Here is an 18,983-nt window from a genome sequence, read left to right on the forward strand (position 1 = left end):
GCTCTCTGTATTTCCTAAGCAGATTGTGGTAGTTTGGCAGAAACCTTTCAAATGCTTGAGCTTCAAAGGTGCAGAGACAGCACAACTATATAATTATGCATTGGTAGATGTATAAAATACCAATGCTAATGCTTTACACACAAAATAGGAATCAACAGAAGCATCTGGCTTAGATATTAATTAAAACATTCAAAGCCATAATTTGCTGCCCCACCTTACCAAAAAATCAGCAAGAACCCTTACTGCTTTTTCTCAGTAATCTCTATTGTTTTCAAAGTTGTCAGCCACCAGTAGGACACCAAAAATTTTCATACCTAACAGATATTTATCTTCTCTGCTAGTTCTGATTTAATTATGTGTATCAACGTAATTAAATACAGTACTTATCTTTTCCTTATGGATATTTTAGGGTAATACAGTTTAAAAATTAATTACCTGTAATCCTACAAAATAATAATCTCTGCACATGATGTTACTCCATAAGCTAAAATACTTAGTAGGCTAAAAAGTTACAGAAATTTACAGAGAAATTCACTGGGATGTGATCACATTTTCCAGCAAGATATTCTAAATTCTTACAACAGGCACACAACTAGAATACAAAATGCAGCCATTTTTAACATAAGACTTCTGAATCTATTTTCATTCCTTAACTACTGGTGCTGGAGACTGGAGAAAGACTCCAGGAAAAAACACTCTTCCTTTGTTGGGGAGCAGAAATGTAGTTACACCAAGTAACATTCCACCTTCTTCACAGGTTTCTACAAACCTTCTCACAGAGTATGGATTGCAGCCTGATGAATTAAAAAAAAAAATAAATACTGCACAGCTTAGGTACCTTTAAAAATAATTCAATTACCCTACATGAACAGCACACCTATTTGTATCTCATTGTTATTTTCATTCAAGAGTATTGCTAAAGGATCTTTTCTGAGTTCAGTTCCTGATAGTATTTGAGTTCCTTCGTTTCAGAGACTGCCAGACATGGAATTTCATATTACTTCTTGCTTGAATTTTTGCTCTGATAGATGCTGTCTCAATAAGAATACTTTGCCAACTTTGTCTCTGAGACAACTTAAGTCACATTTTTTAATGTTCTCCTTCCTTTACAGAACAAATACAACTCTTAAAGTATATAAGAACTTTGCCAAAATTGAATCAGAAAGATTTTTATTTTTAAAGTTTGCATTGAGAAGTGTAGTTATTGAACAAACAAGCATTTTACAAATCTGTTTTCAACCCCAGAGCTATGTTCACAGTAATTGAAAATTAAGTGGGCTGAGCAATACACTGACTTGATTTTCATTTTCCATGTTGTGAAATATGAGGATAAAGAAGAAAATACAGATTATGAGAAGAATATTAGCTCTTAAATATCCCTTTGGCTTTAAACAGCAAGTGGAATGCTGGTGAAAATAGCATACAGCCATACATTGGGAATAAGGTATTTTAATATAAATTTCATGGACTTTTCAAGCTTCAGTACCAATAAAGCTTTTTCCTCCTTCTAACTTCAATTCTGCCCCTCAGTTCACATTGCTATTCTGAAACCAGTGTTTTATAATACCATAATTACTCAAAAAACCCCAGCAAACCAAACACGTTGAATTTGCCAATTTTAATTCTCAGATTTCAATAGGAGTATCACTAATGCACCTAAAAATAAGACTTCTAGATAAAAATGCTAGGAAGCTTTCAAGGGACACACGAGGATGTGGTCTAGATATTTAAAAGGCTAACTTCAGAAATAGCTCCCCTCTGAACCACCTCTGACAGAGCTTACATTGTCCCTCAGGAGATGCCTCACCTCTAACAGATGAGAGGATCTGGATAAATCTATGTGAAAACTGTTCTTACATCAAGCTCTCACCATGACATCCAGGGAAGGCAACAAACTGCTGAAAATTGGACACGGGGAGGGGAGGGGTAGGGGAACCCCAAACCTGTCAAATTATCTCTAGACATTTCCTGGGACAAAACTTGCAGTTGGTATATTAATTTTAAGAAAATAACAGGGTTTATGGATTAAGAAAATTTTTTGACACCCAAATATAATACCTGAAGAGTCAATATAAAGATCCTTTCAAGATACAGCTTAATTTCTCCAAAGTCACAGATAAGTCTTCTAAAGACTTCAGCTAAGAAAAAAAATATTTTTATGTTCTTTATGCTTGAGCCAAGGCCCACATCTCCAATGGTAACCAACACTGAAGCATAATGGAAAGAAGTATAAAGTGATTCATCCTGTAAAAAAGAAATTTTCAATATGAAAACCTGATAGTCATTTCTATTAGGTTAAGAATTGTCTGAGTATTGCATCATAGCATAATGAGAAAATGCAATAAGCCTAGTTAAGCAGAAACATTGATGCTAATTAGAAACAGAATCTCCCCAAAATAAACTCTAACTTCAGTACTTCCGGCATCATCTAACCACAAGGAAAATGTGAAATGCTATCAAATGACACTCAAAAAACAAAAGAAACCATCACAGAGATTAAAAGTTCAGAAAACCACCATGAAATGAAAAACTACATTTGGTTATTTCATGGGTATATCAGGTGGATGAAAGAAAAATGCAGTTTCTGGTTAACACAGCAAACAGAAGCACTAAGTATTTTTGAGTTTTCAGGCCTCTTATTTTCACTTCAGAAGAGAAGCAATTACAACTATCTTTTATTACTTGCCTTATTTTTCTTAGCAAAGTGTGAAAAGGTCTGAAGAGTTCAGACATATCTTCGGGTTTATGGTCCAAGTTTAATGGTCCCTCCGAGTAGACAACAAGGCCACTGTAATTCAAACACGTGCATGAACACATACAAAAATGAAAATTTTATTACACAGAGCAACCACTGAATAGTCAGAAAAGCAACTGTACATAAACATTAGAATGACATTTAACTACATCTTGTTATCTTATTTTTGTCTTATTCACCCACAGCTAGAATTAGATGCTATTTAAAGTAACAGGAAAAATACCCCCTCCACTCTGTTCCCCTTTCTTAACCATGGCACAAAGTAATGGAAGCATAAAGGGAAGAACACACATTTATTTCATTGCTGCATTGCTTCATTTCATTAAAAAAAAAAACCACAATGGAAACCTATTATCAAGTACATTGGGGAAGGTCCACTGATTTGAGATATTGCAGATGGCTTTTTCTTTCCAGTCTAAATAATTTCCAGGTAAGGTAGCTGACTCCTGAGCTCCTAGTTTTCTGCCTCCAAGAAATATGACCTGGTATTGACATATGGTTAAAAAAACCCAGATTTTCTTAATCACATAAAATACATTTTGAAGAAACCATGCTTCTAAATTAACTCAGCACTTGTACAAACTTCCCTGGAAAGATGTAAATTCACAATCCTGAAAGCCTCCAGGTACTTCACTGTAGAGATCTCAATAGCTCCTCCTCACCAAATCACCAAAGCCCAAGCCTTTTTGTGTGTCATGGATTAAATAAAATTCACCTTCATTTCTGCTGTGTCACACCACACAGTGTCAGAGTGGATTCCCACCAGGCACCACTCTGCTTAAAACTATTTAATCCACTGCTCACTGCAAAAACAATCTATGTTTCCCAAAGGCAACCCGTTCTCACAGTTGAGATTACATCAGTTTTCTTTTTTCAAGGCTGTTTTCCCCTTCCCGTCCATAGGTTCAAGTGCTCTGTTACCCAAGGTATTTCAAAGGCACATTCCTTTTCTTAAACTCAAACTGCTTGCTGCTTCAGAAAGCTATCCAGCATCCAAATCATCCAGAGTACAAGCAACCCTTGGCAAACAAGACTGTCAAAGTCTTTGGTCACCAGTTCTTCCCCAGCAAGCACCCGTGTGATCACCAAAGGCTCTCTGAGACACAGCAGCAAAGCTGATGTCACAAGCTGTATGAATTCCTCTTAAGTATTTAAAAAGAAAAAAAAAAAAAAAAAAAAGAAAAAAAAAAAAAAGAGAGAGACCAGTGGATTAGGATTTTGAGGAAGGGAGCAGGGAAGAAGAGGAAAGAGAGAAAAAGTTGCTTCCATTGCAAGTCACTTTTTTTTTGTGGCTTAAGACAAATTATAATGTTGCCAAGGACACATAATGTTATCCTTTTTTCTATCCTTTGCAAGCTTCAACAAGCAGACTGCCACAAAGTGCAGCAGTTATTGCTGACTCATGTCTTATGTTCTGCATAAGCAAATGTTACTACTTTGCTCAGTGAAAGCTCAAACTTTTACATGCTGCCAAGTCACTGTTCCTTTGGCTTTCTGGCAGTTTGAATTGCCACAGATTTTTAATCTCACAAGAAATTTAAAAAAAAAAAAAAAAAAAGTGGGCTAAAGGACTACAGAAAACAAATATTAAATGGCGTCTATATATGTGTAGCATTTGAAAGAGCTCTGAATCAAAGCTTGAATATAGCTGCAGCATTGGAAAGAGCTAAAAATGCATCTTAATATTTCCTACAAGGCTTGTGCTTCTTCCAGAAAACACTGTATATCCCCCATCCATATGGGGGATATAGTTATAACCAATATATACAACCAATATATATATAACCAATATAGTCACTCTGTGGAACCTCACATGACAGTGATTTCTTATCACTGGATAATTAGGAGCAGTTAAACCTCTTCTTCTCTATCCTTCTTTGCAATTTGAGATAGACATGATCTATTTGCCAGAGAGCCCTGGTCCTGCAGTTAGTCATGATGTGACTCCTCCTTCACTGTGTCTTCCAGCAGCTTCAAACTGAGTTCTCACATTCCTGTTGTCTTCCAATAATCAGATTATTACCGTTATTATTTTTAGAATGACAGTTAGAGACAATACACTATTTAACAGGAACAACAGGCCACAGGGATTTCTTGAGGAGAAGTGTATTACACTCAGGATTTGAGGTTTTTTATTTCCCTCAATTATCCTACTTATATTAGCTAACTTTAAAACATTCACAGTGGTAAAATATTAAAAACATGCTGGCTTTATTCCAGAGAAGCTGCTGCCTTAGTAAACCATGAAGACTCATTAGGAAAAATGTATCTGATTTGTTCAATACAGCAAAAACTGCATGAAGCAAAAACACTGTTATAATTTAGTTGCTTTGCGTGGTCAATACAGGGCACAAATCTACACAGAAGTTAGCTATATTCATACTTTACTTCAAGAGAATTAAACCCAACTCAACAGTTACAATGTAGTTTGCCATGACAATTGCCTCTGAACCTAGAGTCATTGAGAAAAACACACAAATTTAATCGAAAATCTGCAGCTTCCAAGATTTGTATCCTTAAGTCATCCTATTTTTGGATGTTACAAAATATGTGCTTTCAAAAAATATTTCCGACAACATGACATTATAAAGACCGATGTTCCTACTTTTTAAATTTTGCTGGAGGATGCCTGATCAATTGTTTCTGCCTTCTCTATTTAGAGATCTACCATCGGTTTTTTTTGTCTTTATATTCTATGTTAAAGTAGTAACGATACAGAACAAAACCATTCTCCTCTTTAATTCTTTTTAAAGAACATTAAACCAAACTCAGGTGAAATACAATCCATCAAAATTCTAAACACAGCTTTTCAAATCTTCAGTAAACCTTTAAATGAGGCAGAGCAGAGAGTAGTTAGAAATTACTTACCATACAATGGCTAATCTTGGAATTGTAAACATTAAAGCTGGTTCATAGTCATCTATCATATCTTGAGTGAGGTATCCAAGCCTTAAGGCTCTAAGCAAAATAATAAAATTATTTAGTAAGACATTAATGTCTTGAAGAACACATTTCACTAAGGGAAAACTTGGAAAAAAACGTGATAAGCCAAACCAAACTGATGTAAGTATATAACTCTTGCACTGGCTTTGTACAATCTGAAACACTAGACATATAACTGATTGCTTAAGTCTCTGCTTTAAAAAGAAATAATATAATAAAAATATGAATGCAAGAAAAAAATCCCTTTAAACACTTAAAGCTTTTAGAGTCATTCAAAATCCAATTCAGTTTTATGAAATTTTCTCTATTTACTATTTCATGTCAAGCTTCAGCTTGATACTGAAAACCACTGGTTCTAATAATTTTTCAAATAAAAGGAACATTATTTTTAAAGTAACAAGGGAAAGTACTTGGTTTCATTTTCAAATACAAATTGCTGTAATTATCAAGGTCAATCTCCCCTTTAACTAACAAAAAACCTAAAGCACCCCAAGAAAACTCAAGAACAGCTCAGTTCTGCACAGCAACTCTTACTGAAGTCTGAGGATTTAATATTTGAGGGAGATTTAATTGTCCTCAACTTCCCAAATGTCTTAAGCCCCTTTTAAACTAAACCCCATTTTGTTTGTATTTCTTACTTGGCTATATTTTCCAGGTTTCTTCACAATTTCCATATTTCACCATATGCTTCATAATGCCCTCAAATTGCTTCTCTGACTCATTCGTATCAATGCTTAAGACTGCACTGAAAACTGTGCCTAAGTCCTGCTTCTGGTCCCCAAAAGAATGGAAATAAATTGTTCTCATTCCTTGTCAGCACTTGTCCAGCCAGTACTGCTGGTGGTGGACAGGACATAACCACAAAGCAAACCCTGGTTGGTGCCAACAGTGGACAGCAACACTGCTGTGTGGCCCATCCTCACTCCCTGCTTCTTCCTACAGCCCAGACAGATTTTCCCAAAGCTACAAGTAAGAAACCATCTTTTTCCTCTTACTGGGCAAATACAAAATCCCAGAATTGTTAGGGTTGGAAGGGATCTCTGGAGATCACCCAGTGTAAGCCCCCTCCAGGCAGGGTCATCTAGAGCAGGTGACACAGGAGCACATCCAGGTGGGTTTGGAATGGCTCCAGAGAGGGAGACACTACAACCTCCACAGGCAACTCTTCTGCAGCCTCAAAGTAGAGAAATTCTTCCCCACATTAATGTGAACCTCTCGTGTCTAATTTATGGTCGTTACTCCTTGTCCTGTCCCTGGGCACCATGGAAGAGAGTCTGGCACCATCCCCTGGACACCCACCTTTGAGATATTTGTGTGCATTGATCAGATGCCCTCTGTCTTCTCTAAACAGGCCCAGCTCCCCCAGCCTCTCCTCCTAAGAGAGATGTTCCAGACCCCTCTCATCATCTCTGTGGCCTCTGCTAGACATGTGCATGCCATAGGTGAGTATGTGTACGTACAGTAGCTCTCTGACCGATAGAAGGTAATTCCTCCTACCTCTTGTGACCCTTTTAGAGTTACAATCCCATCTCCCAAAATGATCTGGGTGTTATGTACAGACTGTGGCAGTGTGCTCTGTACTCTCCCATTCCTTAATGAAAGGATCGACCGTACCAGACCCAGGGTCCTGCTTCACCAGTTCTCCCAACATGACAGTAAAACCAACATTTATTCTAAGTGCCTTTTACAGTCAACTGGTGTCTAATAATTCTACACAGAACATGATTCAATAATTTTCTTTTAAGAACAGTGCTGCAGTTCTCCAAACCCCACTTAGGCTGAATATTTCACATGCTGTTCCCCTCTACTGCCCACCTGCAGGCTAGTTAATGTATCACAAGGGGGAAGAAAAAAAAGTTGTTCAACACAGTACGTTACAAATTCATACTTTTCTTTGCACCTCATACTTCTAGAAGAACTTATGAATTGCTGAATTGATTTTTTTCATCATCATCCCTTCATACATATAGAGCCACAGACCAGTCCTTTGAGATTTTAAAGAGGTTTTATGAGTTCTTTATGATAATCACTGGAGGATCACAGATGACTTGAATCATCACCCCATGTATTCTTGCACAAAATATCATTAAGTCTTGATGCCTTGAATAGATTTAGCTTCTTTAAATGCTTAGTCTTCATGTACACATCTGTAACCAGGCACACCAACAACACAGTTATTGTTGGATTACTGTGTTTTGTTTTGTATTTTTTTCATGTAGAAAACAAAGAAACACAGGCTTGGGCCTTTAATACCTTTGAACTTTACGCATGGATACTTACCAGAAAAGCAAAATAACTGGTGTTTTACGACACTTCTTCAAGATTATAGTTAATGTACTTGTATAAAAACTCAGACAAAGTAAACACAGAAATTAAGATCTAGTCCTTAACTTACCTCTCCACAGTTTCACAGAACAGTACGATAACTTCTTGCTGTACATAGTATTCTTTTGGAGACTTCACCGGTACCATGGCTGACACATAACTACAAAAATTATAAAATAACATACCACTGTTTCACATGCTTTAACAAATGATATTATAGATAAAATCAAACCTAGGACAAATCATATTAGAAAACTAAGATGATTTTCTGTACCAATTTGTATTTATTTCTACAGCACTCACTATGAAAACTGTGCTGTGTAAGAATGTAAGAGAAACACAGCCTAATTACGCATTGTAGTGGAACTGAGGCACCAGAAGTCAGCAGTAATTTAGAAATAGTGTAATTTATGATATAATGACATAATAGCACACTTAGCTATCAGAACTATTTACTGCATGGCCCGAGGCCTTCAAAGGATCTTTACTGCCCCATTTTAAAGACAGAATAGTTTACTCTGCATTTCCTTAAAAAAAAAATCTGACTTAAACCTAACATTTTATTGATAAAGGTTTTACCTTAAGTTATATTAGTGAAACAGTTACCCAGATAAGACAGTGTATGACAATTAAAATTTGGCCTCATTTCTATGTTCAATGACTAGCAAAATAACTAATTCAATGAAGTAAGAAACACTGGTAAAAGTTTACTGGTTTTCTGTCACTGTATTACTTAACTGGTCATTTGTAGAACACAAGTAACAGAAAGGGAAGAAGTTGTTTGCAAAACAATGGTTAAAAAACATGCTGTATGTTGAGAGTTGGTATTGACAGGCCAAAAGCTGCACAGACACTGCCAAGAACCAGTTACTGATTGTCACTGTGCCTGCACTCAAACTCACACTTTAAAATATATTCAATGTTTTTGATTTAGACAAAGTGTTTTCAATGTAACAGAATCATGATGCCTTTCCTAATCAGGAAAAAACTGCTTACCTGAGTAAAAGAACACAAGAGAATAACAATATTGAGGAAGGGCAAGCAGTAATGTGGGACATGACAGTCTATAGGTTATTCCCAAGAAATATTAAAAGACTACCCAGTTCTAAGAAACATGTTCTGCTAAGGGGAACAGTGATCATATCGTGTTAGACCCATACATAATCTTGCCTGTTATCTTGTCTGTGGCCAGCACAACAAACATCTAACACAGGCAGATAGCTGGTTACATTCTGAAGCCCAATGCAAGACTGGTCAATGTGACCCTTGCTGCAAAAAAGCATCACCCCAAAAAGCAGTTATTTTTACTTAAGCTACAAACCTCAAAGTCATTTTTCAATAACAAGTTTTCAAATCAGTGAGTTCCTGTGGTTAATTATGGTTTGTGTAAAAACACTTCCTCCATCAGAATTCAATCTGCCTTCATAAATTCACTGGGTACAACTTGCTTGTATCACTAAGCACAAGAGAACAAAACCACAGTCTCTAGAATATTAGTTATCGTTCTTTTAAAACATCTATTTGTTGCCTTTCCTCTGTCAAAGAAAACACTAAGAGAAGAGATTTATGGTTTCCTTTTGTGTCTTGGAAATTCTCCCTCAAATGCCATATGCCAGTATGCAAATGGGGGATTATAGTTTATTTGGAGAGAACAAATGTTGATTGCTAAAAAGCTATTTAGTTTTCATTATTGCTACACTGGAAGGAAAACTCCAACAATACAACAAATTACTAAAAGAATTAAAATGCAATGATAAAAAAATTGACATCCTTTTTCCACTCAAAGAACGCAGAGTTAAACATTCAATTTCCAAAAAACAATAAGCCACAAAACAGCTGCAGTGGCCGAGACACAGCTCACAACAGATTTACTTCATTTCTTTTACCTTAATTCAAACTCAGCAAAGAGAACATCAAAATGCTTGAGGGAATCTTTCATTTTTTCTGTGTAGAGGTTCAAATCCCTTAAGGCCTGGTCACGAATGATATTTCTGACTTCCTCTAGGCTTCGAGTCAGATCCTTGGCCAAGGGCCTCATAGCCATACTCTCAATTTCACGATTCATAATAATTGAACCAGCAGCCAAACACTATGAAAGATACAAAGAGACAAAATATTAGTTTTTACAAAGTAAAAAAATACTTTTATACTTAAAAACAAAGCACAAGATGTGCTATTTAATAAAATGTGCTTTTGAAGAAGGGCAGTACTTAGCCAAGGTTGGCTGCAAATTATTAAACAAGTGAAAGATTTAAGGCTGGTATGTAAAGAGTCAAAAGCCTTCACAGAAAAGGTTAGGGAACAGCTCAGCCAGAGAGACATGAGAAGGTTGAAGTGTAAGAACCACAGTGCTGACAGAAGAACTAAAGCTATTCTCCCACCAGCTAGGCAATAAGCATTAGTAGGATAGAACCTCTATGCACACACAGATTGCTTGCATAAGAGACAGAGGAATCTAGCAAAACTACAGTCCATGGACTGTTTTGATTTTGTAAAGTAAATCTATTCCTTATAAAAAGAACAGAAATTCTGCAACTGTGATGTCTTTTACAGTGAAACTGCTCACACTGGCTATCACACAGAAATACAGTTAGGCCAATATCCTGCTTCCCACCGAAATCATGATTATATACAAAAAATCAGGTGACTGAGTGATTCTTCCCTTCCAGTGTCTGGAAAGCAACTGTTTGAGAGACTCCTTGCCCCGGGCATTATACATGGACTCTCTCTGACCAGCTGACAAAGACATTAACAGTAGATTTTTACTGTAACACATTAATACATTTTTTAACAATCTTGCCACTGAAAATAACTGCTGGCTTTATTATTTTATGGATACATTTGGAAGACAATGAGCACCCATATAAATCACACTTACTGCATTAACAGAAACACTTCTATTAACTGAGAATATACAAGGTTGTTCTCAGAGACCAGGGTTTTTTCCCTTTTTAAAATCTCCACTTGCAGCTGTGTCACACTCCCCTCTCCCTGGCATCCTATGGATGGGAGCCACACCTGCAATTCAGTATGAGGGACCTGCAATCCCAGAAGGGATCCTTTCTCAGTAGCCTGATGCATTGATTTGAGGGCACTCGGAGAAGATCATGTTCTTACTTCTTATCAGCTAAAGCAGTATTTGTGGGAAGTACGGATGAAGTGTTACCTGCTGACAGGTATTCTCAGTCTGATAATTCAGTGATTGTACTGACAATCAAGGACAGAAGTGTGTACTCATAAAGCTCATAGAACCTTCTTGCTACATGAATTTACAGGAGGACAGTGCCTACAGCAGTAGGATTGCATTACATCTTCACTACATATGTTACACTCCCTGAAACCAACAGGTCTCTCCAGCCTGATGGCTACACATTGAAAGTTTGATTTTGAAACAGGTTTAGCTTGTGTAACACAGCAGTGAATAAAACAAGACTGAGGACAGGATTACAAAGCACTGACATACCAAATTATTTTTTTAAATTCTATCTGAGATGTCTCTGACTCAGAGGAGCCTGCAATTAACAACTGTCAAAGCAAGTTTCAGAAACAGAACATATGGAGGCATACTGGACTGAACAAGATGGGAATTCTTCATGGAGAACATGCACTTGAAAAAGAAAGGAGAAACTGGCAAAGGAATAAAAAAAAGGATATTAACAGTAGGCCAAAGATTGCTTCAAATACAGAAGAGGCAACACTGAAAACAAGACCTCAACATGCTGTTGTGTGGTGGCATGTCTGGACTGATTCCCCCTCAGTCTCAACAAATTCATGGCATTGCCTTAAGTCACCTTCAGGCCAGTAAAAGTGAAGAGTTCATCACTAAAGATGACACAATGAATTTTTTTTTTTAGCCTAAGACATCAGTACTAATAAATAAATAAATACCTTGCACATCATAGCCTGTTGTTCTGACACTTCAGGCTTCCTTTAGTTAAAATAACAGAAGCTTATTCACTACAGAAATTCCTTGTTCCTACATGTTGCTCTAGAAGCAGGGCTTTGAGAGAAACCAGGTAAAAGAGGAAAAGTAGACTTCAGTGTTCTGCACAGGAACTGTTGCATTTTTGGCATACACATGAAACAAGGAAGTTATGTGTGGCAAATTACGGTCTGATGTTGCATATTTAGGATGAGTTCTAGCATAACATAGCCATTAAAATAAAGTGACAGCATGCACTTCCATTTGTTGGAGATGAACTACTGTCCTGAGAAAACTCCCTAATACATTTTTATTTGTTTCTAAGATCTTCAAAATACAAGATGGCTGATCAGGAAAAAAAGGACAAAATAACAAAAAAGACCCACTCAGTTGCTAACCCATTAAAGAAGAGTTTTTCACTATAGAATACTGACAACACGCAATTATGAAAACAACCTGGTATGCTGTTGGCCCAACCAAAACCAAGTTAAAGAACCCCATTCCTCTGTGCACCCTGAACAAGTTATCTTGTTTACCTTGCTCTGTAATTTTTTTTTTTTTGTACCTCTTTCAGAAAAGTCTGAAAAGGTACTTGTGGCTTTATACAACAAAAAAAGTATCTATTAATATCTAACAACAGAATTATGACAGACTTACCTCTGCTCCAAACCAAAGCTGTCCTGCAAGGTTGTCATGGCGTATTTCCTCTGGGAACTTCACACAAAAGTCTCGGTTTGCCCGTTCGTGTGGAATGCATTCATCCATGATTTGGTTTATGATGTTCAGAACATTATCCTGAAGCAAAACACAGAATACCATATATACTATTGGCACAGAAAACACTTCTTCTAACTTTTTAGTGGAGTTTATTAGTGAGGTACCAAACAATTAAGATAGAAAAAAAGCGGTATTTAACTCTCATGGTCTTCATACACACACTGAAAACAGAGAATACTGCACAGAAACAAGAGAAGCAAACTTCACTATTTCTAGCTTTCTCAGATTAGTTGCACTTAACCTACTTTAATGGGACTTCTGATGAGGAGGCACAACAAAGAGCTCTTTACCTACAGCTATCTGTACATAACAGTAAATAAACTAGAAGTACAAGTGAATTATACTTCTTCCATTTCCTTTCACCAGCCCCAACAATACAGACTCCCATTATTCACATAAAGAGCACCTGACAGGGTACCTTGGAGTTGTTAGAAACTGAGTTATATTGGGACCAATGTGGTTGAATATATTTAAACTCATCCTGGTAATCCAAAGCAGTTTACATACCCGAGTCCCAAGTGGGCAAGGGCTGGCACACTCACCTACCACCTCAACCCCCAGACCCCCAGGAGGATAAGGGGACACCACAAGTTAGAGCCTTAATACCTGCTCTGATCCACCTCTGCACCAGGACAATGATCAAAAATCTATAACCAGTTTCTTGATATGCAGTAAATAATCTGTATTCATTTATTTGAAAAGGTAATTTTCACATACCCCTACTGGGAACTATACAGAATTTTGATTAACATAATAAAGGTAGGTTGAGAACATGAAAAAGGCTGAGTGCTTTCATTAAGGATGTTTTGTCTGCCTTACGCTTCTTCCGCTATTTACAGAATTCACATCCTATTTCAGATATTTCTCAAAACAAATACAACCACATCTGTTGGTAGAAAATTGTTTAACAGACAGAATTGCTTTAAATCTACATTTTACTGTTTTATTTTCACCTGCATTTAAAAAACAGTAGAAGACAGGAATTTTGAAGAAACCTGCCCCTTTAACATGTTCCCCATCAGAAAAGACAAAACCTACTTTAGCTACAAAGAATGATCCACATTTTCTGCAATTTGTCCACAGACTGCTGCACCTGCCATTGCCACAAAATAATCTTAACATTAAGGCTGCAATTACAGTTGTCTTCATCCAAAATAAGTAAATAATTAATGATCAGCAATATTTATTACACACTGGTATAAGGTATTTGATGAGTTAACAATTAAAACACTTTCCGATGAAGTATTTTCTGCAAGGCTGTCATGAGATAATATGTTTCATTTCAATATAGTTGTTAAACAAAAAAACCCACCTCATACAGCTGGAACACACAAGTAAGTGTAACAATCAACCATCTTGTCTAGAAATTAGACTGAAAATTAAATGTACTGTAGCCCCTCCAGGGCATTACAACACAGACCATGGCCAGCCAGCATGAGAAGAGACAAGAAAAGAAAACCAGAATCACTGACACAAAATACCTGATTTTAGAGATGAAATCTGCCCCTCAGTCTGCTGGGCCCATTGTACTGCCAGGATCAGTGTGTCATTAGTATCCCTTAGAACCCAAAGGGATACCCCTTGTAGGAACTATGGGAAAAACCAACCTTCAATACTCCCTAGTGTAATTGCAAGGAGAACTGAAGTTCAAATCCTGGAAGAGAACAGAGCAAAGATGCCCATACCCTGCTGCAGCAGCACCACCCTGAACCACCAGCTGAGTTAACATTCACCACCTCCTTTCTCCAGGACAACATGGAGTTAGCCAAGAAATCACATCCAAATTGGTGCGACACTACGGGGTCAGAACAATCAGAAAAATTGGAAGTTGCCTATTCTCCTTCCAATTCTAAATTCACTGTATTGAGTATTACTTCTCTCACCATTACTTAGCTAAATCTGCTTGGGAACCAAAGTGTTTTGAAAGTAGGTCTTATAAGAAAACTCCTAAACTACCTAGCTCCTACCCAAAGTCACAGAGAAAAGACTGAAACTGAGGATAAAAACATTTAAATTGTAGAAAGGCATGAGTCACTCACGAGGTATTTCAAATCTGCTATTACTGATCTATTTTCAGACCAGGTGCTTTGCCTGTGGCTCTCACTTGATCACCAGAGCAGCACAGGTTGGTCTTTATCATTAGGATGAAAAAGCCAGATTCCTGTTTTCAGAGAATTAATTAAAGTTTGCAAAGGCCTTTTTGGATTGGAGAGATACAGGGGCAAAAAGCAATCTTACCAGTTAAAATTTTACAAAAGTTTCAGGAAATACAGAGAAATATCAAGGCAGGGAACTCTGAGAAGAACACTATTCAAATCTGGTTATATCAGACTTTAAGTAATCCAATTACATTTTATTTTAGGACATGATATTCCAATTTATTTTACTTGCCACCAAACTTTAATATGGGCAAATGCAATTTTTCTCTTGCTTTTTTTTCCTAAAAAGCTACACAGAATAAGATGAAAAGCCATATTGAAATACCTTCCTCCCTAAATTTTAATTTAACAGATTACTTTTAAATGCAATCTTTATTTGACAGCAGCTACAAGGCAGATTGAATTTCCCTTCCATAATCACCTATATGCATATTCAAAATTCTTGATGTATCAAAGAATATTTTATGCAAATGGAGTAAAGAATGAGGACTCATAGCTGGTAAGCAACCATGGTTTTGTTCTATTTTTCTAATCATTATACCTGTTAAAAAGCACTACAATTCTTTCTAAATCATCTTAGGAGATAATTAGTACAAACATGAAATTTTATACCTTAATGCACTTAACTATTGCAAGTAAATGCAAGATGATGTAACGAATTCAACTTTTTACAATATACTAATGTTTATGTATAAAATGTTTCCCAACTTAAGACACTTGAATATTCTTCCTCATTTCTTCAACATTCCTATAATCTCTAGATGCTTCTGGTTCCAGAGCACCCAAGATCTACCAACACATCTCCATGTATGCCAAACTTTGAGTCAGATATTTTTTTTAATATGTGCAGTACTACTAAGCTAAACACAAGTAATTAGAATTTTAACATACACTTCCCAACGGAGATAAATCACAACAGCTCCATCTCCAGTAGCAGTTGTTTGTATAGAGTTACCTGGCTTCATGTGGGCAGCTAGTTTTTCTGCCAGAGTTAAGTGAAAAAGCCAATTAAAAAGATGGCCATCTTTTCCTGCCTAGTCTAGCAGGAATACAGGAAGATGACAGAAAGAAGAGTTATGGAACTTTGATATATGATGTACAAATACTGAAAGATTTCTACAAGGTAAATTGCTTTTGCTGTTTCAAGATGTGCAATTTCCCAAATTCTCTGTTGTTCCATAGGGTTTATTTTATCATCCGACAGAAGAAAAAAAAACCAAAACAAACCAACAGTTCTCCATCACTTCCCTTCCCGCTTCCATTCCTCTTATGGCACCCAGAGCAGAGTAACTTGCATAAAAAATCTGGAATATTTGCTCCCATAATAATTTCAGCTCTCAGCTGCTTTAAAACTGGAAGGATGCCAGCCAATTTAGACAGACCATCCAATGCATTATAAGCAAATTAGTCTTTTCTTTAGAAGAACTTCAAGAAACATTCAATTTATTTAATTACAGTATTCTGCTTTGTAAGCTAATAACGAATGGGTTTGGATACATGGTAGCACTGAAATTTTGCTCTAATTTAAGCAACAAAAATCAATTAGTTGGAATTGAAGTAGTAAATCTTGCACTTGATCCATCTTTCTACATAAAAGCCTCCGGATTTTAATGCCTCCTCTGGTGGCTTTATCTGTTATCTTTTGGTTTATCTGTGTACTGGGATGTGCACAGTTTTGTTTTGGTGCTCTCGTGAAGCTTTACAGCAGCACAGCCAGCCACTGCAGAAATTCTGCTTTGGGATTTACTCCAAACTCCTCATTTCCTGGAAAACACCGCTCGGAGTTTCACATAACAGAGACCATTTATATTTCATTTTCATAGGGAAGATAATGAGGGGTAATGAGATAATGTATGTAGGTAGCCACAGTAGAGAACAACAAGTTGGTTTATTTTTGGCCCATCAGTAATTGTCCATATATTAAATAATCAGAGCATAAAGATAACGTCTACTGCTGCATTAGCTTCCAGAATAGGTACCAAAAAATGCCAATAAATTAATCTTCCTTATACTATGAAACATATGTTTAGATCAACAAACTTATCTACCCTTTTGTACATGTCACTGATGTAATTCACACTGCTCTTCCACAACATTAAATTTATGAGGACCTTCTGAGGTCTTTTGCAAAACTTCTTCAAAGGAAGGTAACTTCTTGCGCCGTTCAGTACCTCTTTAATAGCTATATTCTGAATTACCAGTAAAATCTAGCCAAGGCAATATGATCTGTTATGACATCACCATGAGCTTAATAGATGATATTTTAGCCTCTTTGTTTAAGTAAGTCCATGACATTTTTTTTTAGCTTTCCTAGCTTGATGGTGAAGTTCCAGAACTCCTTCAACATCACATTACGGCAATCAGAAGTCACCGATGAACACAAATTAATGCCAAAAATAAAGGAAGATTTCATTGCAATTAAAGCAATTAGCAAGTATTTAGGGTTTTATGGGCTACTTCAACAGAAGAAACCAGTCACAAGGAGGTGTACTCTCTGATGTAACAAACAGGTTTTCAATGTACACACTAAAGTCCTGGCTTCAGAACCCAGATATGTATTTCACATTAGAGATCCAAAGCCTCTCTATGGCTTTCCCTCCAGTCCATCTTGCACAGACTCCAAAGGCTGTGCTTCCAGACTCTCTTTTCCTCATCAGCTAATTGATTATTTCCCACTGTCAATGGAGCACCATGGGATTGTTTGGATTGGAAAAGACCTTTCAGATCATCAAGTCCAACCACTAACCCAGCACTGTCAAGTCCACTGCTAAACCGTGTGCCCAAGTGCCACATCTACTCATCTTTTAATTACCTCAGTGACAGTGACTAAGCTATTGTCCTGGGCAGTCTGCTCCAATGCTTGACAACCCTTCTCATGAAGGAAGTTTTCCTAGTATCCCATCTAAACCTCCCCTGGCACAGCTTGGGCCATTTCCTCTTGCCTTATCAATTGTTACTGGGGAGAGGAACTTGCCCCTTACCTGTCTACAACCTCAGGTAGTTGTAGAGAACAATTATGTCACCCCTGAGTGTCCTTTTCTCCAGGCTAAACATCTCCAGCTGCCTCAGCCACTCAAAACACTTGTGCTTGGCAACACTACTGCTGTTCCAGGCCAGGTGCCATTGGCCTTCTTGGCCACCTGGGCACACCTGGCTCATGTTCAGTCACTCTCAACCAACACCCCAGGTCCTTTTCCACTGGGCCCTTTCCAGCCACTCTGCCCCAGCCTGTGGCACTGCAGGGGCTGTTGTGACCCAGGGGCAGGACCCAGCACTTGGCCTTGTTGAATCAGATCACTGACCTTGGACCACTGATCCAGCCTGTCCAGATCCCTCTGTGGAGCCTTCCTGCCCTCCAGCAGACCAACTCTTCCATCCAACTTGGTATCATCTGCAAACTGAGGCTGCAACTCATGAGGCTCCACTTTGTAACAGTAACAGCTCTATGTGTGAATTTTGGGGAGCAGCTCCTAGTTCAACCTAGCCCACTACAGAGTAATACCAAAATTCATCATGAAAAGGCAATTTGGATATCTAGCAATTTAAGTTCTGTATTGCCCCACCCTAGCAACAACAACTCTCAAAATAAAAGAGGAATCCCCACTCACAGAGAGCAGAATGAAGGAGATGTCATCATGAATGACTGCCATCTTCACTTGGCTTTCCCCTGCTGCAGTGAAAGCATCCTGCATCCCAAACACATTCATTGCTGAGTTGGCATGGATCCAGCTTTCTTCCCTATGGTTCTCTGCTGCAAATTAATTCCCTGATCTGCAGTGCACAACATTTTCATTCCACTCTGCCCACAGTCATGGATAACAGGTAGTTTCTCAGAATGATCTATTTGATCCACGTGAGCAAGTGGAAACACACGAAGAAACCTGTTAACATGAGAAACTATAATTTAAGATTATAGTACTAAACCTTTTTTTCAAAGAAAAAATATATTTAAATATTAATCGCTCCCTACATAAGAGCAAATATGTAATGTAGAAAGAAAATACAATTCTATTTAGTTGATGGAGTTGTATTGATGGCCCAACTTAGTCAAGCATTTTATATTTTATAGCCATTTGCTAATTACTCTACAGTGATCAGAAGT

At 37.3% G+C, this 18,983-nt stretch overlaps 1 protein-coding gene across 2 annotated transcripts in view; it reads right to left on the minus strand.

Moving 5' to 3' along the window:
* Nucleotides 1–12,740, minus strand: part of ZFYVE28 (zinc finger FYVE-type containing 28) — a 59,651-nt gene extending 46,911 nt beyond the window's left edge. For both annotated transcript variants that reach the window (XM_062493328.1, XM_062493327.1), the window contains exons 1-5: nt 12,603–12,740; nt 9,910–10,112; nt 8,094–8,183; nt 5,624–5,713; nt 2,687–2,788 (exon numbers count right to left, since the gene is read on the minus strand). In XM_062493328.1, the coding sequence (XP_062349312.1) occupies nt 2,687–2,788; nt 5,624–5,713; nt 8,094–8,183; nt 9,910–10,112; nt 12,603–12,710 (593 nt within the window). In that variant the 5' untranslated portion in view covers nt 12,711–12,740. The remainder of the gene's footprint in view (nt 1–2,686; nt 2,789–5,623; nt 5,714–8,093; nt 8,184–9,909; nt 10,113–12,602) is intronic.
* Nucleotides 12,741–18,983: the final 6,243 nt, after the last annotated feature.

Source organism: Cinclus cinclus, chromosome 5 (assembly GCF_963662255.1).
Source record: "Cinclus cinclus chromosome 5, bCinCin1.1, whole genome shotgun sequence".
Taxonomy (NCBI): domain Eukaryota; kingdom Metazoa; phylum Chordata; class Aves; order Passeriformes; family Cinclidae; genus Cinclus; species Cinclus cinclus.